General features: G+C 42.0%; 2 protein-coding genes across 2 annotated transcripts in view; one reads left to right on the forward strand and one right to left on the reverse strand.

Moving 5' to 3' along the window:
- Positions 1 to 6,551: 6,551 nt before the first annotated feature.
- On the reverse strand, positions 6,552 to 16,986 carry LOC308328952 (hereditary hemochromatosis protein-like). The gene is made up of 7 exons (XM_080783090.1): positions 16,927 to 16,986; positions 15,724 to 15,942; positions 12,893 to 13,153; positions 8,626 to 8,895; positions 8,082 to 8,222; positions 7,474 to 7,577; positions 6,552 to 6,872 (listed from the first exon to the last, which is right to left on the reverse strand). Exons 1-7 carry the CDS (start codon positions 16,979 to 16,981, stop codon positions 6,750 to 6,752), a joined length of 1,173 nt encoding a protein of 390 aa, XP_080639216.1. The 5' UTR covers positions 16,982 to 16,986; the 3' UTR covers positions 6,552 to 6,749.
- A 4,578-nt stretch (positions 16,987 to 21,564) lies between these two features.
- Positions 21,565 to 25,499, forward strand: part of rragd (ras-related GTP binding D) — a 46,194-nt gene continuing 42,259 nt past the window's right edge. The window contains exons 1-2 of the mRNA XM_080783749.1: positions 21,565 to 21,970; positions 23,304 to 23,608. Of these exons, the coding sequence (XP_080639875.1) occupies positions 21,724 to 21,970; positions 23,304 to 23,608 (552 nt within the window). The 5' untranslated portion in view covers positions 21,565 to 21,723. The remainder of the gene's footprint in view (positions 21,971 to 23,303; positions 23,609 to 25,499) is intronic.

A 25,499-nucleotide genomic window follows, 5' to 3' on the forward strand; every position in this document is an offset into this window, starting at 1 on the left:
GTAAGAACCGCCTTTCACTATTATGAGGTTTCTTTTTACTGGACGATTATTGTCGCTCAAATAAATTGCAATTAAATATTTAAGTGTGGCCCGGATGGTTAGCTCAACTGTCTGGGCACCTATGCTGCCAAGCTAGCAGGATGGCGTGCTGCGGGTTCGACTCCCGACGGCCTTTGCCGCGTGTCTCTCCCCATCTCTTCCCCCTTTCCTGTCTATATACTGTTCACTATCAGTAAAGGCATAAAAAGCCCCAAAACCAACATGAGGGCTACGGCTCCAGACTGGGGCACAGTACTCAGCGGTGGGGAACACCAGAGCCTCGGTACCGGCTGGACGCCGTATCGGTGCGGCACAGGCGGTGGTCTTTCTCTTGACGCTGTCAGGTGTTGTTTAAAGGACAGTGTTCTGTCCAGCTTCACCGCAAGATATGATGGGGAGGAGTGGGACTGTAAAAATATACAAATGACACCACTGCTATCACCGAAGAGCACACCCTATGACCCTAATTGATCACGTCTAGGAATTTCAACAATTTAGGCAGTTCTCACATCCAGAGTGACTTACAGTAAGCAACAACACATAGTAATACATCAAATTCATAAACAATTGTCATCAAGAATAAGAAGTATAGACTATCCAGACTATTGGCGGCAACAACAAGGGAGTGATGTGCGAAGCTCTTTTCTATGAAGCCATTCATAGATGATAACCGCCATGTCTTTCTTCCAGATGTACTGCAGGTCTCCCGCTGTCCAGGAATCTGCATTCCTCTGAAGACGACTCAAAGTAAGACCCTGTTAGGCCTGTCAAAAAGAACCCTAACTGAAACGTTTATTACTGTAAGTGATATGTTTAGCTTCTGTTTAAATGTTCTCTATAAATAAAAGTTTGATGTACTAGGATGTATATGTTGTGACAGGATAGAATATATATCTGGCTCTTGGTCACTCTAATCAATCTTTCTTTGTTAGGAAGATCGCGGTAGACGTCGCTGGAACGCGGCTGCTGGACAGGGAGTGCACACACACACACACACACACACATACACCACACACACAGACAGGCTAATTTGGTGTGTTTTTTTTTCTTTGTTAGAATGGAGATATCGATAGACTATCTGATGTTCCCTGGACAGAGATCCGTTCCAAAGCTCCCCCCCCCCCCCCCCCCTCCGGGGGCTTCCTCAGAGGACTCTGATGAGCTGTGAGTAGGAATAGTTCTTGCTTGTTTCTGAGGATGGATAACTGCTTTTGTACTGTTATGGTACAAAGAATGGCATCATTTACAGTAATCCAAATGTTTTAAATATTTTAGGATAAATCTAAATGACTCTGCACAATAGTTTGAGAGTCAATATCTCATATCATGAGCGTGCCTCTTGGTCTTTGTAACAACTTGAATACAAATTACAAAAGATGTTGAGGACTGTAGGCATGTGTTGATGCCTCCTAGTGGCACTCTGGTTGAATGTCTGTCAGCTTTCCAAGCTAATCAAAGTCTTAATGACCCTTTTGTTAACCACTTCAACCCCAGCATCCCTATTCCGTTCAGCAAAAATAGCAGATCTACAAGCTCACACTGCAACGTGTTGTGAGCTTGTAGATCTAATGTTTCTTTCTCTCTCAGGATGGAGATCATAGACACAGCTGGAGGCTGGAGCCTCTAGAGATGGAGATCTGCAGGTCTGTCCATGGATGAGAGGACGGAGATCTGGGTAGACGCTGGAGGACTTCGGACCTGGGCCTGGATGGATGGGAGGACGGAGGACGAAGATCTGGGTAGACGCTGGAGGACTTCGGACCTGGGCCTGGATGGATGGGAGGACGGAGGACGGAGATCTGGGTAGACGCTGGAGGACTTCGGACCTGGGCCTGGATGGATGGGAGGACGGAGATCTGGGTAGATGCTGGAGGACTTCGTACCTGGGCCTTCTCAGTGAGGAACTCAACGGTACGAACCACTTTAGGGTTAGGGCTTTTTTAGGCTTCGTAAAAAGCCAATAATCGTCCGTTGCCGATAATTGGTCGATCCCTATTCTTAAACGTTACTGTAAGTGCATGTGTATGTTGTGACAGGACACGCACACACACAGCAAAGCTAATTTGGGGTGTGTCTTTCGTTCTTTATTAGAATGGAGATCTCAGCCGATGCCAGAGATCCGAAGCTTTTCCCGGGTGTTTCCGCTGAGGACTTCTGGGTCGCTGGGAGGCTCGGACGGAGCTAGAAGGTTCGGTAGACACCACTGGAACCTGTTTAGGCCTGTCAGAATTTAAGGTTTTATAATGGCCGATTTAATTGTCGCTCAAATAAATTACAAGTAACAATTTCATTGCGTCATACTAACATTCTAAATAAAACTTGGCTTTTGTAGGCTTTGTAAACAAAAAGCTGCACATGGCATAATTCAATAACTTTATACACATATTTGTAAATTACAAAGTGACACATTTAGAGCTTGTAGATCGGTTGCTTGCATTATTTCTTTAAAATGTTTGACAATATATGAACATTTTCAACATGGAGACGATTATGACTAATCTCTAAAAAAGTATCTCAAATACTTGGCGATTAGGTAATTGTGACAGGCCTAAATCCTTCTAGTTGTGTTTTTTTATATCATGTTCTGTAATCAGTTAGGGTTGACTATAGACTTTTTTTAGGAACAAGATCATCATGCTGGTGAAGAGCATGTTTCTAGCCGATGGAGCAACTATTTCTGATCACCTTTGGAGTTACATCACAGCAAGGTAACTATACAACACACGCACACACACTATGATCATGACATGACATCAGCTTGTGACTGCAACTTGTTCCTGTTCGCAGATGACTCGGCACTGCTAGTCTCGGACAGGAACAAACTGCAGGTTGAAAAGGCCCTCAGCTCTGCACTCGGTAGAATCTGCACCTGGCTCGCTGATAACAAACTATCTTTACACCTGGGAAAAACTGAATCCATTCTCTTTGGATCTAATAGTAATCTCAGCAAGGCAAATGGCTTCTTGGTTAGAGTTGGTGACAATGTTATCACACGTAAAGATGAAATTACCTACCTAGGTTCCATCCTGGAGGCTAATCTTTCCGGTGATAAAATGGCCACCAACGTAATCAAAAAAGTCAACCAAAGAACAAGATTCCTTTACAGGATCTCCTCACTGGTCAACAAAAACACCTTGAAGACCTTAACAGGAGCCCTCGTACAAGGTTTCTTTGACTATGCATGCACCTCAAAGGCCCTTAAAACTTGGCTCCAGACCTCCCAAAACAAACTGGTCAGGCTCCTACTTGGCCTCACCCCCCGAACCTACCTCACTCCTGCCCACTTTGACAGGCTGGAATGGCTTAGGGTTGACGACAGAGTACAGCATCTTGCAATGTGTCTGGTCCACAAGATTCGATACACCACAAAGATACCCATGTACCTGTCTAGATATTTCCTTTATGTTACGAAGTCCACACCCACAACACCAGAGGGAGTGCAACGAACAATGTACAACCCAGATTCGGCACAAACAAGGGACTACATTATTTTCACTCCAATGCCACCAAAATGTGGAACGCCCTACCGACAGTCATTAAGACATGTGAATCCCTTTTTCCCCTCACTGTATAAGTTTATTTTCCCTTTTTACCTCCTTTATGATGAATTCCTGTTCTTTGACTATATAGAAGTGTCTTATTTGTACATCTCTAAATGTTTTGATGAATTGAACATGGTGGACCCTCTTGTAAACAAGTGTAATGCTTAATTGGGTCGTCCACTTACAGTTAACAGTTTTTGTATTGAGTTTGTGCTTGACATGTACTGTAATTCTGCAAACTTAATACATATTTCAATCAATATTGTTTTATGAACAAAGTAGTAATGAGCATTTCTTTCTTTTCTTTAGGACGTTGCTGGTCTCCTGTGTGGCTCCATCTGGAGGTCACCAGGGTTCTGAGTCACTCAGATCCTGACTGGTAGTGGTGATATGTAGATGTGATCAATCAGGGCTCTTTGAAAATAATAAACAATAAACAAATATAAATAACTAGATCATAATATAAATAAATGGATAAAACGAAAGATACAAATTTTGATTATAGTAAAATAAAAGTAAATTAAAATAGTAAAATAAAATAGTAAATAAAATTAGTAATACATAAAATAAAATTAGTAATAGCATAGTAATGGCTAAAATAAATATAATTAGTAATATAGACAATAATACATAAAATAAATTAAAATATCAATATAGTAATGCATAAAAGTAGTAATAACAGTAATACATAAAATAAATAAATGCATAAAAAATAAAATTAGTAATAACAGTAATACATAACAAATACAATTTGTAATGCATGAAGTAAAATTAGTAATACATCAAATAAATACAATTAGTAATTTAGTTATACATAAAATTAGTAATAACATAGTAATATATAAAATACAATTAATACATAAAATAAAATTACTTTGTATTGTAATTGTCTTAATAGAATGACTTAAAAAAAATATATATATCAATCACATCTACATATCACAACCAGGCTATATTGCCAGCAGTCAGGTGGACTGTAGTCTCACTACAGCTGTCACAATGTGGTGTACTGTATTTTGACCCAACTGGCCTCCAAGGAGAGGCGAGCATGGAGCCGGACATCTGATGATACACGAGAGAAGACGCCATAGTAAAAAAAAAATGTAATAAAAGTAATATGTTTCATGTTGATTGTAATTTATTCATGATGCCATATATCTGTAAATATTCATTATTTTCTTGTTAATAAATTATTGCATTTATACCCGGGTGTCAATTATGGGTCCATTACCCTTAGATCAAATGGTTCATAACAAGGATGAGGAATATTTAGTTATAGTTAATGTATTTTACAGATTTAGACCATCTAAAACCTAGCCGAAGGTTTTCTGAAAACCTTCAAATTCTTATTAAAACAATAAATAAAGGATGTAGACGGGTCGATCCAGGCATAAATGGTATAACGTACGGTATAGGTTTCACCAGGTCTAAATGGGCTAAAAGGAGTCCTCAGGTCTTCAAATGAAGTGTGGAAAGCTGGGTTTTATCAGAGCTTGTGTTTAACTGGGCTCTTTCTACAAACTGTCACTTTTAGGCCAACACTTCCCTCTAGTGGTTACTCGGAGTAATGACAGCCTTACGTGTTTCAGATTTAATAAATGCAGTACATACTAACGTACATAATAACGAGTTATTTAATTGGTTTCCGTTGTGTAACATTGAAGTCGGTGAACCTATATCATTCTGTGACTGTATACAATATATTCACTCTTACTTTACAGTAAGAAGAATGTTGTGTGTCTGCGGGACGCCTCACGCCATGTGGTCGGCGTCTGCGTTTCTCCCTGCATAAATATAAGTAGTATATACAGTAGTGTATGTAGTACACATTTCTCTTTCAATGATTTTTATTTGGTTTTCAGTTATTTGACATAGATCACATTGACGTACATAAAACGGACAAAACAAAAAAACAGAATCAACATGCCAGCAAATAGTACAGAAAAAAGTAGTCGGGTATACTCAATCATACAGTTGATGTCATACTTTATATATCCATTCACATATATATGTATATCTTTGCCTACCTATACATACTCATATATGCATACACATACTTGTATAAGTTCTTCTCATACTGTTACACCCATACATATTACTCTTTTCCATTCCTCTTTTTAAAATCTTTCAATAGGTGACCAATCTCTGACGAAGTCAGTAAGATTGCCTCTTAGTACATATGATAATCTCTCCATTGGCAATATCGACATGAGTTTTTCATACCATAGTTGTATGTCAGGGGGATCCTCATCCAACCATTTTTGTAGAAAGTGACACTTTGAGTTTGAAGACCATTTTTTTTAGCTTGGATCCAGACCCTGAATCTCTAGCCACTGGTGATTTGTGAAACGAGTGTCAGGCTATAGACCTTTTTAATAGCTCTAAAAAAATAAAAAATAAAAAAACTAATAATACGACTTACTGTACTGTAAGAAATGGTCAAACATTGGCCGAATTGTCAAATATTACCTAAACAATATTGGCCACAATAATTGTGAAAATAACCGATCTAGGGTAGCTCAGTACGTCGGTAGAGCTCTCGCCTTTTGGACTACAAGTTCGCGGGTTCGATCCCGGGCGGGCAACCGCCAACTCAGCGTTTGAGTAGCACGGCTGGGGTAAGGAAAGGAAAGGTACTATGTTTACCCAGGGTAACTGGACTAAGCTCAAGAACTTGTTTACAGCCAGGCCCTGCTCATAGAACATTTCATGGTAGGGGTTCAATGCCTTGTCCGAGCGCACTTCAGCGGTGGTAATTTTAACGTGCCGATCCGGGGATACGAACTAGCGACCTTCCGATATCAAGACCGCTCCACAAACCGTTCGTCCACCGCTGCCCACAAGTGCGGCAAGTCGTGCGGGAAGTACTATAGGAGTACATTTTCAATTCTGTACTTTTACTTGTAACAAAGTACTTCTAAATTGCAGTATTGGTACTTTTACTTATAAGTAAAACAATTGAGTACTTTTTCCACCACTGCTTTGGGGTCCGCGGGCATATCCCCGGTGGGCCCGGCCGGTGCATCTGTGTGCATTCATACTAACAACAACATTTATACATCATGTTTAAGGCAGTATAGGCAGCGCTGACAGATTTGAGATATTAGTCTTATATATATCTTATAAAACCTATAAAGGCATTACAGATTAAGGCCACCTGGAACGTGATCACCCGTAGAGTCTCATAGTCTTGGGTTGATTCCCAAACGTGGAGAAGGGTTTCATGACGATGATGACGTCCTCCTCGTCCTCCTCGTCCTCATCCTCGCCCCCCTGTGTCTCCTCGTTGTCCTGGTGCAATGAAGTATAGGAAGAACATTTAGACCTGAGGACGATTCTACTAATGTCTTCTAAATCCTAACAGTTTTCTGAAAAACCCTATGTTTCTGTGGCAGTCGTTCTCAAACTATTTCATGTCAAGGACCCCAAAAAAATATATGCATTTGCCCGCCGACCCCCATCTGAAAATATGTTGTTCCAGGGACCCTCCCAGAAGCAACGATATATCCAAAGATTTGCGCCACATTTTCACGGTTTTTCAAAAATAGCAGACCTACAAGCACGTAGCTTGTAGGCAGGAGTGTGGAACTATAGTGGCTCTCTGGGGTGAGTGTGGAACTATAGTGGCCCTCTGGAGTGAGTGTGGAACTATAGTGGCTCTCTGGAGTGAGTGTGGAACTATAGTGGCCCTCTGGAGTGAGTGTGGAACTATAGTGGCCCTCTGGGGTGAGTGTGGAACTATAGTGGCCCTCTGGAGTGAGTGTGGAACTATAGTGGCCCTCTGGAGTGAGTGTGGAACTATAGTGGCCCTCTGGAGTGACAGTTGCCCACAGTCAGAGTCAGACACATAAAATCTGCAGGCCAACGTGTGCTATGGATGATATTTTCTTACCATGTTCATTTCCATAGTGTGGAAGCTCTTGTGGAGCTGTTGGTGCTCCTCTGGCAGTGACAGGTTCTTATCAAACAGTGGAGGATGTCCATGTCTCACCCTCACTACAACAAGTCACAACATAAAGTTTTTGTTATATTAGTTTTTATTGGGTTTTATTTATAGACATGACAAAACAAGACATACATGACAACACATGTACAGTACACCAGACTATAAAGCATATTAGTCAAAACATAATGTTAACACCTCGAGGGCTTTAAATTGTTGTTTAATGTGTTTAATTCGCCGTTTTAAAATAATAGTTTGTTTGGACTACGACATGCTGTGGAGGCTGTTGCCGTTTCGCATTGTAATGGCGGCCTGTTTTTCTCATCAACAACAAACCATCGGACTATTTTTCGTGGTTCAAAGCGGCAAATACTTTGGCGTACACATGCTCCAAAAATAATAAGACAACCTAGGCAGCGTAGAATATTGGATTAAATAGATAATAGATAAAGACGGGCAACTTATTTTTCCTCACAAATAACTAGTATATAGTTGTTTATTTTAAAGGTGAAACAAAAATAGAAAGAAAAACAAACAAAACAAAAGAAAAATCTCACCTATCTTGATGAAACACCTTTTAAATCCAGACACGATAACCACCGAGATACCGATACCACAGACCATCATCAGAATGGTCCACGAATGGCTTTTATCTCCAGCATCCATTCGGATTCGTCTGCCATCAAGAGTGAAGCCATCTGCAACGGGATTATTTTTTTAAATAATTTAGCTATTGAAAAATAGCAGATCTACAAGCTCATGATCTTCGATAGCAGATCTTTTGCTATCGTGAAAATGTGGTGCAAGTCTTTGAATATATTCTTTCAGAGGAGCGAACGTTTTTAACTCGTATCTTTGCTTCTTGGGGGGGGGGGGTCCATGGAACTACATATTTTCAGCTGGGGGTCAAATACATATAATTCTAGGGGGCCCTTGGCATGAAAAAGGGTTGAGAACCAAGGACATAAAAACATGAGTTTTTCAGAAAACTGTCGAGATTTGAGAAGACATTTGTAGAATCGTCCTCAGGTCTAAATGGGTTAAATCATCTAAACATCGTGGCATCGTTTTCATCGCGGGTAAAATAAAGCTCTCTCTCACCCCACAGGACAGAGACGTTGTGACTTCTTGTCTGCACGGCACAGACATACGTGCTGTCGTGGCTGCTGAGGACTTCTGCGGTCAGTCTGAAGATCACAGCTCCGTCTTCTCCAGTGGGCAGCGGTCCAGTGACTCTGACCTGGTTCACCGTGGGAGCTCCACCGTCTCCGCTCAGAGAGACCTTCAGGGATCTGTCACGGCTTGTCACGTGACACCTCAGGGACACCTTCGCTGCGGTGCCAGGAATGGCCTTTGCGAAGATGCGCACGTCTGGAGACAAACGTGGAATCGAGAGATTAACCCCTTTTCGAACCTGACAACGATTCTACGAATGCCTTCTAAATCCTGACGGTTTTCTGAAAAACCTCATGTTTCTATTATGTCAGTGGTTCTCAAACATGTTCGTGTCAAGGACCCCCAAAAGTGTATTTAATTGGCCGCCGACCCCCATCTGAAAATATGTTGTTGTTCCAGGGACCCCCCCCCCCCCCCCCCCCCCGAAGCAAAGATTTGAGTTAAAAACATTCGCTCCCGAAATAATATATGTTCAAAGATTTGCGCCACAGTATAACATAATGCTTAAAACACCAAAAGGCCACAAAATGGCTTAATCAAGTGTCTGAGTGAAAACATGTACATTTACTACTAAGTACTGTACATAAGTACAATTTTGAGGTACTTATTTTTTTACTCCCGTCAGTATTTACAATTTGCAATCCTTCTGCTCCTCTACATATCAAGGTTCAAGGTTGTTTCTTATAGTGTCCCCGAAGGGCAAAAGGTTTTACAGCAGGTCATAAGGCTTGAAACCAGTGGCGTGCACAGATAGACACCCTTATGGCAATGTGCTCTTAATTTTTTTTTTTAATTTTAATTTTAATTTTTTTTTATTAATTTGTAGTGTGTGGACCATGGTGACAATTCTTGATAAAAACGCTTCTACTATATTATTTAGGCCCCCACAATCTAAAGCTATGTTTCTATGTCAGTGGTTCTTAATAATAATATCAGACCTACAAGCTCGTAGCGCGCCACTCGGTGGCGTGCTATGAGCTACGAGCCGGTTCCACGAGCTGCACAAGGTGCCCTTTTTTCCCCACTTGAGCACCTGCCCCTCTAAATGTCTGTGCACGCCACTGCTTGAAACGCATATAAGTATCAGTATCAGTCAGACCAAAGTTATTGCTGCTGGTCGCTAAGCGTGCGTCCGCCCTAAGCGGGCCAAGCGTGCGCTGCGCCCGGCCTACTTGCATCTTCAGAAAAGACAAGAAAAAGGATAGGGGGTGGAGGGGGGGGGGGGGGGCAGAATTTGGGTGGGGGGTAATGACAGAGAGGGAGGGGGGTAGGGTAGGGGGCAGAGACATCACATCACATTACAGTTGCATTGTGCAGGCACAATGATACAATATCACTCCAAGGAATATATTTACTTGCGCAAGCAGAGCGCGCAAGTAATCATTTCGCTTGGTCTCTTCGAAGTGAAGCCAAGTTTTCTTCAACCGTAAGTCTGTGCCTGGTTTGCTGGGACTAGTTACAAGTTACAAGTTACAACATTACGTCATATACACACCATGTACTCTGGTCCCAGTTCTCAATGATGACGTAATGTTGTAACTGGTCCCAGCAAACCAGGCACAAACCTACGGTTGAAAAAAACTTGGCTTCACTTTTTGGAACCAAGTAACCACAGTATACTGCTAATCAAATTACAACTACATACTCTGTATGTAGTTGTAATGTGATTTGTAATTTGTAAATCTGTGCCTGGTCTGCTGGGACCAGACTACACAGATGACCATATCTCTTACGTCATCACTGAGAGCTAGTCATACATATACACACCGTGTACTCTGGTCCCAGCTCTCAAAGATGACGTAATGTGGTATCTGGTGGGACCAGATTATACAGATGACCATTTCTCTTACGTCATCACTGAGAGCTAGTCATACACCGTAAGTGTATGCCTGGTTTGCTGGGACTAGTTACAAGTTACAACATTACGTCATATACACACCATGTACTCTGGTCCCAGTTCTCAACGATGACGTAATGTTGTAACTGGTCCCAGCAAACCAGGCACAGACTTACGGTTGAAAAAAACTTGGCTTCACTTTTTGGAACCAAGTAACCACAGTATACTGCTAATCAAATTACAACTACATACTCTGTATGTAGTTGTAATGTGATTTGTAATTTGTAAATCTGTGCCTGGTCTGCTGGGACCAGACTACACAGATGACCATATCTCTTACGTCATCACTGAGAGCTAGTCATACATATACACACCGTGTACTCTGGTCCCAGCTCTCAAAGATGACGTAATGTTGTAACTGGTCCCAGAAAACCAGGCACAGACTTACGGTTGAAAAAAACTTGGCTTCACTTTTTGGAACCAAGTAACCACAGTATACTGCTAATCAAATTACAACTACATACTCTGTATGTAGTTGTAATGTGATTTGTAATTTGTAAATCTGTGCCTGGTCTGCTGGGACCAGACTACACAGATGACCATATCTCTTACGTCATCACTGAGAGCTAGTCATACATATACACACCATGTACTCTGGTCCCAGTTCTCAACGATGACGTAATGTTGTAACTGGTCCCAGCAAACCAGGCACAGACTTACGGTTGAAAAAAACTTGACTTCACTTCAGTATACTGCTAATCAAATTACAACTACATACTCTGTATGTAGTTGTAATGTGATTTGTAATTTGTAAATCTGTGCCTGGTCTGCTGGGACCAGACTACACAGATGACCATATCTCTTACGTCATCACTGAGAGCTAGTCATACATATACACACCGTGTACTCTGGTCCCAGCTCTCAACGATGACGTAATGTGGTATCTGGTGGGACCAGATTACACAGCTGACCATTTCTCTTACGTCATCACTGAGATACAAATCCAACTACAGATTTCGGAAGTATTTTAGATCATGTATATTTCAACAAATTTGAAAGTATTATTACAGAAATTGAAGTTAGAGACACATATTACTCTGATCATGATTTAGTATTAATATCACTATAGTACAAAATGAAATACATTTAAAACAATTGACAATTTACAATAAGTAATAAAATAATTATACTGTATAATATATTTTAATTCAGTTTATATACCTTTTCTTTTTCATCACATATCAATGATTCATTTTTCTGTAAAAAAGTAGTTAGGTAGCAAATAGTTACACGTAATGATTATACATTTCAAACGTTCCTTCACAGAGATACTGAGATGTGATAGTTTCCAGCGGTCGAAAGTACTTGCGCGCTCTGCTTGCGCACTAGTAGGCCATTTATGGCCTACTAGTGTGCAACAAGCAAGTATGCACTCGGCAGAGTGCAGTTCTAGTTATTTTATACTTTTACTCCACTACAATTATACAAAAACTTGAGTTAGGCTACTAGTTATTTTGTAGATTTTTTTAATTGTTATTATAAAACACACATTAACCCATTCTGACCTGAGATCAGATTCATACGAGGTTTCCACTGGACACACACTGATCTGATTAACCCATTCTGACCTGAGATCAGATTCTAAAAATGTCAGTCGTTCTTCGATTTTTCAAAAATAGCAGACCTACAAGCTAGATCGGCTATTTTTCAATAGCTAAAGCATAACATGATGCTAACACAAAATGGGTTCACGCCCAGAATGGGTTAACCACTCCAGCCCCATATGTTTCTGCCATTTGAAAATAGCCTATCTACAAGCTCACTGATGCGTCGCCATGTGACACATTTTGAGCTTGTAGAGATTTGTATATATTTTGAATTTGTGAAATGTAAAATGCTGCACAATGGGTAAGGTATAGTATGGGCTACTTTGACTTTTGGTATATGTTGATACCAAAACTTTTGCACTTTAATTTTGAGAGTTTCTGCATTGTGGTACTATTTGTTTTACTTAAGTAAAACATGTGTGAATAATAATACATTTATGTTATAAGGCGCCTTTCAGGGCACTCAAGGTTAAAAGCAGAAAAGGAAACTAGGGCACAGCTTACTGCAGAAGACACAGAGGTCACACGGAGTCATAGGCCTGCCTAAACAGGTGGGTTTTGAGGTGAGTTTGAACTTTGAAATATGGTGATGGAGTCCATGTTTGTGCGAGTACTGTGTGCATGCGTGCGTGAGTGCACGTTGCTTGAGTCTGCGTGTCTGCCTAGAGTGCCAGCATGTTTTGTCTGCGTGCTTTCATGTGCATCTTCTCAAGACCAACACCTAAACTATCCTTGTTGTCATTCTTACCTGTACGGTCCGTTGGTTTTAACTTCATCTGCTGCAACATGGAGGGACACTGACTCTTGAGAAAGTAACTAAACAAACGGTTCCTCGTTTGTTCTTTGTTCCAGCTCCGTTCGACCGCGTCTGCCGCTGGAGACCGGGACGTCCATCTGAGCGAGTGAGGGTCAAAGGTTATGAAGTCCACGCCGCTCACGGCCCATTTTTCGAAAGCAGAGACGGTTCCGTTAGTTGAACGGACACAGCCACGCTGTCGCTGGACGACATCTATACAGAACAGCCAGACGTTAGTTGAACGGACACAGACCTTGCATAGTTTTTTTTTTTTTTATCCCACGATTTTGTAACCCATTTTTCACCCCTGTGCCAATCATCTACTGTGATCCTGGGCTCTACACACCCTCCGCCAACCTGGGGAGAGCAACGGACTTAACTCATGCTCCCTTCATGCCCGAGTGTCCAAGTTGCTCCTTTACACCTGACAGGGGGGAGTTTCCCTGGTTGGACGTATAGCGCGTGGAAGGAACACGTTATTCCAACCAGTTCCTTTCCCCTCCATCAGGCGCCCCGGCTGGCCAGGGGGAGGCAGTTTAGAGACCAGGTTTACTGCATGTTTTTGTGAGGGTACCTACCCTAGGGGACACGGGGAGAACATGTGAGGGTACCTACCCTAGGGGACACGGGGAGAACATGTGAGGGTACCTACCCTAGGGGACACGGGGAGAACATGCAAACTCCACACAGTTGCATAGTTGCACAACCTTGCATAGTTGTGATGCCATGCATGATTCTCATGGATGGAAACAGAAAGATAAGAGTCAAAACCATCATGTACATGTACGTTGTACGTACATGATGGGTGATTAGATATCGATAAAAAGAGCATGCCAGGAATTAAAGGAATGCACCGTCACACCTGGTTCCATGCAAGGGCTACTAACTTTGATCAGAGGTGAACAAGCTTCTAAGTGGAGATTGTGGACGCCCAGGCTGTGGATCATTAAGGGTCTCCACGGATTAGGATTGTGGAGAGTTATTATAGTTATATATTGGTACACCACCAAGATCAAGCTCAGTGAGCAGATGGAGGTTCTGGGTCTTTGCTGTTTTTCTCAAAGCCTGTATCTGCAGGCCCCTCCTCTCCTCTCCCTCTCTCTCTCTCTCTCTCTCTCTCTCTCTCTCATATTAGCAGGCAACAGTGCAGCACTAATGCTATCTCTCTCTCTGTTTCTGACAAACAGCGCCCCTACTGGTACTAATATTCATATACTGGTACTCGAGATGACTGGAAACGTCGATGGAGGGCTCGTCTGAGGACGACCTAGAGTAAAGTAAAAGTAAGTAGCCTTGCCGAGCCATGAGGCCCATAGGGGCAGGAGCCTATCTCCTGTTTCTGTAGCCATGAGGCCCATAGGGGCAGGAGCCTATCTCCTGTTTCTGTAGCCATGAGGCCCATAGGGGCAGGAGCCTATCTCCTGTTTCTGTAGCGTGAGGCAGCTTGATGTACAAGTACACCCCCTGGACATGACGCTAGTATGTCGCAGGGACTTACCCCCAATCCAACCCTTGATGCCGAGTGTCAAGCAGGGAGGCACTGGGTCCCATTTTTAGAGTCTTTGGTACGACCTAGAGAGAGTAGGTATATAGGCACATACTGTAGGTACACAGGTGAACACAGACATTGCTGTTCCTTGGAGTGGTTGCACCACTCAAAAAGAAGGAAACACTTTCTCTCAACGGTGAAATCGTTTTTTCAGCAAATGTATTTGCTCAGTACTGCCCTCCTTAGCTTTTGTAGCAAATATAGATCCTTCTGAATAGAAGTGTTTTTGCTGCACCATTTTCCACTGTAAATAATACAGGCCGCTAAACCCCTTATCCCTAAACTAGTTCAAGTTGAATAGTTCAACTACTAGCGTTGTGAGCTTGTAGACTGGCCATTTTAACTATTCAAAAATGTTATGCAAAATAGTAAAAAAGGCAAAAAGGTTTAGGGATAAGGGGTTTAGCGGTGACAAAAATGGAGCCCTATATCCATAAAGAACTACACATATAATATTATAGATTATTATCATCTTTACTGTGCTGGCCTATTGCCAACAATTCAATCAACCAACTGCAATCAATGGCAAACCACTTCACCTGTGGGCAGTGTGCAATTAGCAACTTGCATTCAACTGCATGTGGCATATTATCAAATGATTCTGTTGTGTCTGTTGTGAGATCTTAATTTTATTGCATATTAAAATAATAACTATAGTTTTTGGATAAATATAGTAAAAAAATAGCTGATCTACAGCTCAAGCTGCGACGCGTTTTGAGCTCGTAGATCTGCAATTATTGCAATTTCTTTTATTGGAATCCTGAATATATATTTTTTTAGCTATTTCTGAATTGGAATCCTGAAATTTGACGTTATTTAATTTCAAATACATTTATATGTTCTCATGTTAACTTTATGAACTTAAATGCAAATGCATTGGACATAAAAAAAAGACTAGTATGTGGTTGTGGTTGTGGCCCCAAGCGACCGCTTATATTGCTTATGCCTGAACCGGCCCTGTCTATTCACTTCCACTACATGCAATAACATAAGAGCTCAATGGTTTTCAGTAGAGTGCTAAACCCAAATCCAGTATACATTTGGTATAGTAGGTCACTGCACTCAATCAAAGGTCAAGTGTAAATTATTAGTTAGAGTAGTTAATAGTAGTAAATGATGAATACCGCTAAACAATATGGTAATATGGGACATCTTAACTTTCCTCAAATGGGATATATAAATATAAAAAATATTTTCTTGTGAAAATAAACACGTGACAATTTTGACAACTCACCCACTGGCATGTTGGTCAGGTGATGAATCTGATAGTAGGACACTACCATATCCCGTTCGATATCCGAGCTTCTCCAGTCGTGAAATATGCCAGACCGTGTTCTGTCTTCACAACAATACGAAGCCGCGACTCCGTCGAATAAGACCTGCTGTCCGACGTTTATTCGGTCTCCGGCCTCCTCTTTGAGCCCAAAGGAACGGAACTCTAGAGAATGGGAGTCTGACAGTGGGAGATTAAATAATGTCATGGTTCTCAATCAAAACCAGTGGGTGGGGGAAAAAAAAGTACTCAATTGTTTTACTTAACCCATTCTGACCTGAGATCAGATTCATACGAGGTTTCCACTGGACACACACTGGTCTGATTAACCCATTCTGACCTGAGATCAGATTCTAAAAATGTCAGTCGCTCTTCGATTTTTCAAAAATAGCAGACCTACAAGCTCGTAGCGCGCCACTCGGTGGCGCGCTATGAGCTTGTAGATCTGCTATTTTTCAATAGCTAAAGCATAACATGATGCCAACACCAAAATGGGTTCCCGTTCAGAATGGGTTAAGTAAAAGTACACCAATACTGCAATTTAGAACTACTTCGTTACAAGTAAAAGTGCTGAATTGAAAATGTACTTGAGTAAAAGTACAAAAGTGTGGGCATTAAAATGTACTTAAAGTACTAGAAGTTAAAGTATTCATATTGCACAATGTCACATTTCACAAATTCTAAATTTATAGAAAATGTATTGAAAATGTCAGATCTACAAGCTCGTAGATCAGCTATTTTCAAATGGCCGAAATGTATGGGTTGAAGTGGTTAATTAATGTAGTGTTTTCTAATCAAAATTAAAATCGCCAAAGTAACTATAGTAACTACATTTTTCAAATAATTGTAGTGAAGTAAAAGTACAAATTTTGTCTGCCAGTGCTTTTCAACGGGGACGGAGCATTCTTTTTTGCAGAAATCCACATTAATGTCAACAAACCGCTCCGTTCCCATTTGAAAAGCATTGGCAGAATCCGTGTTATGTTATGCTTTAGCTATTGAAAAATAGCAGATCTACAAGGTCTGCTATTTTTTTTTTAATCGAAGAACGACTGACATAGAAACATAGCTTTTTCAGAAAACTGTCAGGATATAGAAGACATTTTTAGAATCTGATCTCAGGTCAGAATGGGTTAAAGTATATAGTAATGGCATTGTCCTTACCGCATTTAGCCGATGACGCAAGAAAACATTCAATGACAAATAGTATTTCCATCATATTCACAATTGGCTGAAAACGTATAGTTCCCAGGTGGTGTGTGTAATGAATGATCGCCCTTAGCAGGAGCTACGTTTTCATTTAAAAGGCTTGCCCGATGGACCTGTTTTGTCACTTTGTCTGGAAAGTCCATGCATGCCCAAAACAAACACGCCTCTAAACATGCCATTGTGGTGTGAGCGTACAGCGTACCTTTGATTGGTCCACCTGCACCATGGGCTTATAATAGAGTCTGTCTAGTGTGTGATTTAAAAGAAATTGAAAATGAAATTCATTTTTTGTTTTACTGCCCGTTATATGAAGAATTAAGACATATATTATTTTGTAAAATGACAACCATCTGTGCTGACTTTTTCTGGTTGGAGGACTATGAAAAACTGGAATTTTGTTTTAGGAAAGGTACTTTTGCTTTGGCAGACTTTTTATGCAGGGTGTGGGAAATAAGGCAGAATGTTATGTTTGTGTAAAAAAGAAAAAAAGAAGAAAAATAGGGAATATCAACAAAACATATCTGTTTATTGTACACAATGCAATATTGAATGCAATGATATGGTGTGTCCTGTAAGTCCATGTGGGCTGGGCGCCTTTGGTGCATGACTGACTCATGGCCTTCCTTACAGAATGGAAAACTGTCAGGATGTAGAAGACATTTTTAGGATCTGATCTCAGGTCAAAATGGTTTATAATAACTCTATTTATTAAGCACGCATGACTGAAAAAGCTGCGTCTTGTTGTCGCCGTGTCAAAGTGGGCAGCAGTGTTGTTTCTGGGAGCAAATTTCTATTTTAGTTTTAGTCATAATATAGTCTCTTGAATAGTTTTCACTTAGTTTTAGTCACATTTTAGTCACCTGGAATGTATTGGTGTTAGTATATAGTTTCAGTCGACTGAATGTCATGCGATTTTAGTCGACTAAATCTACAGGTGATTTTTGTCGACTAAAATGTGTTTTGGTGGCCGGCCTTGATGCCGTCATAATGGCAGATTTTTATACTTACTATTTGTACTAAAATGCGTTGCGCTGCGGCAATTGTCAACATATTTAGTCTTAGAGTCATGATAGCTTAGTTTCCATGTAGTGAAAAAAGGTAGTTGATGGAAATTTTTCGTCTTGATTTTAGTCAACGGAAAAACACTGGTGGGCAGGCTGCACCAGCAGAGAGCCCTCTCTGCACTCACATTGTTTACTCTTAACCCTCTAAGACCCAGCGTTGCTTTATAGCAACAATTATATTTTAATTAATTACCTGGGGCCCACCCGGTGCGCCGTGGGGATATACTGCAAGTGGGAATATATTTACGGGATATAGGCCTACTGCAAATATTAATATAAAACACATGGTATTTTTTTCCTTTAAAACCTAGGAAAAAAAAGAGTTTTCATGTGACAAGTAATAGGAATTTAAAGTTATTTCATATTTTATGGTTAGTTCCATTGCTTAAAACTTTATTTTTGTATCGTTGCACTGTTGTTTGTCCATTTCTGAATGTGTAATGGACCATAAGGGCTACAAGCCCTTGGCTTTGTTTTGTGTATCATCCAAATTACATCTTTTTCACTATACTGCTGGATTTTTTATTTATTTACTTTATAAATCAATAAAATATTCAATCAATTAATGTATTTTGTGGGCACTAACAGAGAGACTTTGCGTATGCTACATGCCTGCCTGTCACTTGTGGAGCAATAGAAAGCTCCTGTTGTAAAGGAATTCTGTATTGTATATTTTAATGTATTTTACCTTTTAAAGTTTTTGATTCATGGGTTTTTTTATTATTGTTTGGACCCAATGTTTTATACATTTGTGTCAATAAAGTAACTAACTAACTATAGGCCTACTGCAGCCGGCAGTGTTTCTGAGGTCCCTGGACCTCAGAACATCCCTGGACCTGGTCCCTGGAACTCAGAACCTCCCTGGACCTGGTCCCTGGACCTCAGAACCTCCCTGGACCTCTTAACTTAAAGTTAATGGCCCAGATTAGCACATTAGGCAGAAGCTCACACACAACCTATTTTTGTTTTTTACAGTCTATGGTCAAAACTATAACTTACACTGCCATCTTGTGGTCGAACATAGCATGCAGGTGACAGTGATAGAGGCACCTATGGATCTGACACCTTTGCGTCGATATATCAATAACCTATGATTATGGAAGTGTGACGGTCATGGAAGTTTGCTGAATCAATGCTAGCCTACTGCTTTCTCAAATCCAGCAGGATTCAGTGGGCAATATAGAGCCATCATAGGCTTTGACGTGGAGGAGGTTTTCAAATAGTAGGGTAAAAACTAAAGTACAATATTTGCCCCCTGAGATGTAGTGGATTAGAAGTAAAAGTATTTGTTATAATCTTGATCGCCCATGGCTGTGTACTTGTACGTGAGACACAGTGTACTTGATATGTATTGTGTACTGCCTGATCTGTAGCATACTTTATAGTTAGGCTACGAGAGACATCTCAGACAGCAAGGTCACCCTTGATCCCGGGGGAGGTTAGGGTTAGGGTGAGGGTTTGAGGTAGGTTGTCGATCGGACCAATGCCGCCTTGCTGCAGTTAGCTAGTTAGTGAGTTATGATGTCTCAAGTGTTGTGGTCACGTCATTGGGATCCAGCTCTATAGACTGTATGTTCCTGTGTGTAATAATAAACTTTGTGAACCTTTAGCGTGATACTGTCACATGTTGCGTTATTTGTTCTCCTGGGCCCGTCGCCACAGTCGTCGTACCAATGGAATAATTCAACCGGATTGTCACACACCACCCAGCCTGCATGCACACACACACTACCGGTCTGCCAGAACCAGGCGAGGGTCCAATTAGAGTTTACAACAATAGTCATGGAAGTTTGCTGAATCAATGCTAGCCTACTGCTTTCCCAAAGTAGGCTTTGACATGGAGGAGGTTTTCAAATAGTAGGGTAAAAAGAACAATATTTGCCCCCTGAGATGTAGTGGATTAGAAGTAAAAGTATTGACAATTGGAAATTCTCCAGAGAAGTCCTAAAAGTACCTCAGAATTGTACTTAAGCACAGTACTTGAGTAAATGCACGTATAGTTCCTTTCCTGCATGGTTTGAGTGAGAGAGAACATGATGATGTCACTATTCTCATCACAAAGGACGTGTATTGTAACTATAGTCCCACACACTGGACTGCCATGTGATTGTGGACGTGGGTTGGACTGAACCAACGCTTCCCATCCAGAACCTGAACAGACCACAGAATAGAGCAGACTGTTGTGGGTTGGACTGAACCAATGCTTCCCTTCCAGAACCTGAACAGACCACAGAATAGAGCAGACTGTTGTGGGTTGGACTGAACCAACGCTTCCCATCCAGAACCTGAACAGACCACAGAATAGAGCAGACTGTTGTGGGTTGGACTGAACCAATGAACCACTGAACCGTCCAGATCCTGGACATAGGCCTATACCACAGAATAGAGCAGACTGTTGTGGGTTGGACTGAACCAATGCTTCCCATCCAGATCCTGGACAGTACCACAGAATAGAGCAGACTGTTGTGGGTTGGACTGAACCAATGCTTCCTATCCAGAACATGGACAGTACCACAGAATAGAGCAGACTGTTGTGGGTTGGACTGAACCAATGCTTCCCATCCAGAACCTGAACAGACCACAGAATAGAGCAGACTGTTGTGGGTTGGACTGAACCAATGCTTCCCATCCAGATCCTGGACAGTACCACAGAATAGAGCAGACTGTTGTGGGTTGGACTGAACCAATGCTTCCCATCCAGAACCTGAACAGACCACAGAATAGAGCAGACTGTTGTGGGTTGGACTGAACCAATGCTTCCCATCCAGATCCTGGACAGTACCACAGAATAGAGCAGACTGTTGTGGGTTGGACTGAACCAATGCTTCCCTTCCAGATCCTGGACAGTACCACAGAATAGAGCAGACTGTTGTGGGTTGGACTGAACCAATGCTTCCCATCCAGATCCTGGACAGTACCACAGAATAGAGCAGACTGTTGTGGGTTGGACTGAACCAATGCTTCCCATCCAGAACCTGAACAGACCACAGAATAGAGCAGACTGTTGGGGTGCAGCGGGCAGACAGCTATGTGTCAGTGGTTGAAAAACTACTCGAGTTACTACTACTTGAGTAAAAGTAGCAGCAATATATGTTGCCACTGTTAGGCTAAAAAAGAAAAAGTCAAAGCAAAGAGAAAGTTGACTAGCTGACTCTCATACATGATCCTCCAAAAATATATAAATTCAAAATAATACAAAAGAGAAATAAGTAGGCAAAATGAATTGTATAATATATAGCCTCTCTATCTAGCCTACTTATAGTATACTTTGGCTATTTTAAAATTACAAGTTAGATTTCCGATTTATAATTTGATTAATTATCAAAAATGTTTACCAATTGTCACAAAAGCTGTCCAATGGAGTAAACTCAAAGTAGAAAATGTTTTGTCTGCGACATTAAAGTGGAGTAGAAAAAAACCCCAAAACACCATTGAGTAAATAGTAAATGTACTTAATTACGTCACACCACTGCCGTGTGCGTGCGTGCGCGTGCGCGCTATAGAGGAAGAAGAGGAGCCCGGCCGGGTGAGAGTTCACCAGCATGGCTTCCACATATCAGGTGACAGACAGTTAAAGTTGGACAGCAGCGGCAGCGGCAGCGGCAGCATATCATTATGTGGTGGTTGTTGTGAAAACAAACCAAACGTCGCCTCAGTGCAGTGACAGTCAGTCAGTCAGTCCGCCACCATGACTAGCAGCAGCAACCAAGGAGGCGGAGGAGGAGCGGTGGCTCCTTCTTCTTCCACCAATAAGTTCAGCTTGGACGACGAGGAGGAGGAGGAGGATGATGGAGGGGACGCCGGCGCCGCTGCCACCGCGGCCGGCGCCATGTCGGGGTCCTCGGGCGGCTGCTACTACGACGACGACGATGACGACGACTTTGACGCGTTCGCTCCGGACGGCGGAAACCTGGAGTGCGGCTGTGAGGACGGAGGTGGGCTGGTGTGTGTGTGTGTGTGTGGACGGAGGTGGGCGTGTTGGGGGTCATAATATAATAGTGCTTGCGTCCGGTCCTGCTGCTATTATTGACACAGTCCTCCTATATATAAACACACCGATATGGAGGAATGCGTTGCTTTGCATTCCTTCCTTTCATAGCGGTGTGTTTACGTTAGCATGTGTACACTTTGTAATTGTAACACATGGGCACGTTTCTGCTGCCGGGGGAAGAGGGGGGGGGGGGGGTCCTGCGTTGTGTTGTTGCCCTATAAGGACATTATAATAATAGCCCGCAGCACAGTGAGTGAGACATTAACTTGTGTGTCGGTCCACACACACAGGATTTCTACGGTTCTACTGTGTGTGTGTGTGTGTGTGTGTGTGTGTGTGTGTGTGATGTGTGTGTGTGTGTGTCACAGAAAACTGTGCTGCTCCACTGCCAGATAAGAGGCTAGGTATGAGCTTCAGGCAGCAGTAGCACGTGTCCGCCAGCAGGTGTCACTGCAGGGTCTAAAATCTCTCAGTGGAATAGTAGGGAGACCACACTGACTGACTGCAGATGTGCCATCATGTTGTGTCACGTGTGTGTGAGTGTGTGTGTGTGTGTGTGTGTGACTGTTCTGTGTGCAGTCCAGGGAGTGTTGTTTTCGTCGACTAAAACTAAGACGAAAAATGTTCGACTACCTTTTTCTTACTGACAAAATCTATTGGTAACTAAATTAAAACTAATGCTATGATGACTAAAATATAAGACTAAATATACTGACAATTTCGTCAACAAATAAAAACTAGACTAACATTTTAGGATGGGACTATAGTGGACAAGAGATCCAGTATGCTGGTCATTTTACAAAATTTGAAAATAGCAGATCTACAAGCTCACAACGCGTCGCAGCGCGCCTCGTGAGCATGTAGATTGGCTTTAGTCATTATGACGGCATCATGGCTCGCCAAAACACATTTTAGTCGACTAAATCAACTGTAGACTGAAATCTTATGACATTTAGTTGACTAAGACTAGACTAACACTAAAAGACTCTCTGTTCTGTGTGCTAGCCGTGGAGGCAGCGGTGGCCGAACGGTTTGCGGAGCGGTCTTGATATCGGAAGGTCGCTAGTTCGTATCCCCGGACCGGCACGTTAAAATTACCACCGCATAAGTGCCCTTATGGACAAGGCATTGAACCTCTACCATGAAATGTTCTATGAGCAGGGCCTGGCTGTAAACAAGTTCTTGAGCTTAGTCCAGTTACCCTGGGTAAACATAGTACCTTTCCTTTCCTTAGTCCAGTTACCCTGGGTAAACATGGTACCTTTCCTTTCCTTTAGCCCAGGGCTACGGGGGAGGAGGAGACCCCCTCAGCGGCGAGGTGAAACCTCGCATCCTCCTGATGGGCCTGAGGCGCAGCGGCAAGTCCTCCATCCAGAAGGTGGTGTTCCACAAGATGTCTCCCAACGAGACCCTCTTCCTGGAGAGCACCAACAAGATCTGCCGCGAGGACGTGTCCAACAGCTCCTTCGTCAGCTTCCAGATCTGGGACTTCCCCGGACAGATCGACTTCTTCGACCCCACCTTCGACTACGAGATGATCTTCCGGGGCACCGGCGCGCTTATCTTCGTCATCGACTCGCAGGTGAGGATGGGGGGTTGGGGGGGAACTGAATCTACAAAAAATCCTCTGTTCATACATGCCAGTGGTGCCGTGAAAAGTATGCAGTGAAAATACTCCTTGGGCTAAATCCGGCCATAGCCACTTGCCCAAATGAGCCCAAATGTGCTGACCTCATCACATTTGTGATGATGACGGCTATGGGCATTCTTAGGCGAAGGAGTGTTTTTTGTGCAAAACTAATGCTTGCAATGGATTCAGAATCTTGAAAAACCCCTAGTTTGACATGTCACATGCTACTTAAAGTATAATGACATTTGGATTTTTTTTGCCTTATATTGGTTGATAATGGTACCCCAACTTTCAGCAGCTGTCACAACGTTTCCCAAGGGAGTTGGGTTGGAACACATTTATAAGTGATTGTAGACACCTTTATGAACACATCTGTGAAGAAAGCTACTGGTAAGCATTATCTTTGCAGATTTGCCACAACTTAAGCTAACTTTATGTAACTAAAATGGGTTTTGTGGCTTCAGTGGCATTCTGACCACATTTCTGCTCCACAGTGCAGTCGGGTTGGTCTTGCTTTCTATGCATAGGCATATCCTTTGCTGTTTAATGTATTGATTGAGGTAGAAATAATAATAATTGGCTTCGTCAACATCTCCTAACGTCCAGGAGAGACACTCACTTGGGATATTTTGCAGTAAGTCAACAGCACAGCAATCAACTTAAAAAACAGTTTGGTCTATAGTGGTCTGATGAAAGAAAATAGTATTGCTTTTCTCATTTGTAATCTTCCTTAATACAATCCAAATGGCAAGGGGATGAAGCCCCCTTTTGAACACTCTGATAACCATCAGCCACGGACTGAAATACAGCAACAGCCTGCTGCTGTGTTTCTATTCTGTTTAACCCATTTAGTCCCGAGGACCGTTCTACAAATGCCTTCTAAATCCTGGCAGTTTTCTGAAAAAAACCCCCCTCATGTTTCAATATCGGTGGTTCTCAATAGAGCGTCGCAGTCCCTCCCCCTTTCAGAACGACGAGTGGCCCAGGAAATGAATCCCAATGCATTTTGCCCATAGGCTTTTCTTAATGTATTTATTTAAAGACGGTTACGCCGCGGACAAAGACAACTCGGATCGTGACAAATCATGACCATGAACACAATATTTTGGGCCGATCAAATCATTAGAAAGAAGAAAATAAAGGCAGGAGACAACACTATTTGTTTTGTTTTTCTTCTTATAAATTATTTGATCGGCCCAAAACGTAGTGTTCATTGTCATGATTAATTGTCACGATCCGAGTTGGCTTTGTCTGCGGCGTAACCGTCTTTAAATAAATACATTAAGAAAAGCCTATGGGCAAAATGCATTGGGATTCATTTCCTGGGCCACTCGTTGTTCTGAAAGGGGGCGGGACTGCGACGCTCTGTAGTTCATGTCAAGAACCCCACACATTATATGTAATTGGCTGCGGACCCCCATCTGAAAATATGTTGTTCCAGTGGACCCCCCCGAGAAGCAAAGATTTTAGTTCCAAACGTTCGCTCTGAAAGAATATATATTCAAAGATTTGCGCCACATTTTCACGATTTTCAAAAATAAATAGCAGACCTACGAGCGCGGAAGTATAACATAAAACACCAAAAAGGGTTCCCTTTCCGCCCAGAATGGGTTAAAAGCACAAAAGGTTGTGCTCTGAGTCACTCCTTTTTAAATAATAAAGCCTTCCAACACACTGCGGTTGTTGTTCATGAAAATAAATCAATTCGGCGCTGTGTATTTTCTTCGGGCATCATCGGACAAAAATAATAGAGCTGTCAAGTTTGTTTGGATTGTTATCCCATTCTGAACGGGAACCCATGTTGGTGTTAGCATCATGTTATGCTTTAGCTATTGAAAAATAG

Source organism: Protomyctophum bolini, assembly GCF_963924005.1.
Source record: "Protomyctophum bolini genome assembly, chromosome: 15".
Lineage (NCBI taxonomy): Eukaryota > Metazoa > Chordata > Actinopteri > Myctophiformes > Myctophidae > Protomyctophum > Protomyctophum bolini.

What these genes read in the sequence shown, in the direction of transcription:
- LOC308328952 (XM_080783090.1), bottom strand. Translation starts at nt 16,981, where the DNA reads ATGATGGAAATACTATTTGTCATTGAATGTTTTCTTGCGTCATCGGCT. An exon ending in CCTGACCAACATGCCAGTGG is followed by an intron (nt 13,154 to 15,723) that starts GTGAGTTGTCAA and finishes TGTTCTGTATAG; the next exon opens with ATGTCGTCCAGCGACAGCGT. An exon ending in CAACGTCTCTGTCCTGTGGG is followed by an intron (nt 8,223 to 8,625) that starts GTGAGAGAGAGC and finishes ATCCCGTTGCAG; the next exon opens with ATGGCTTCACTCTTGATGGC.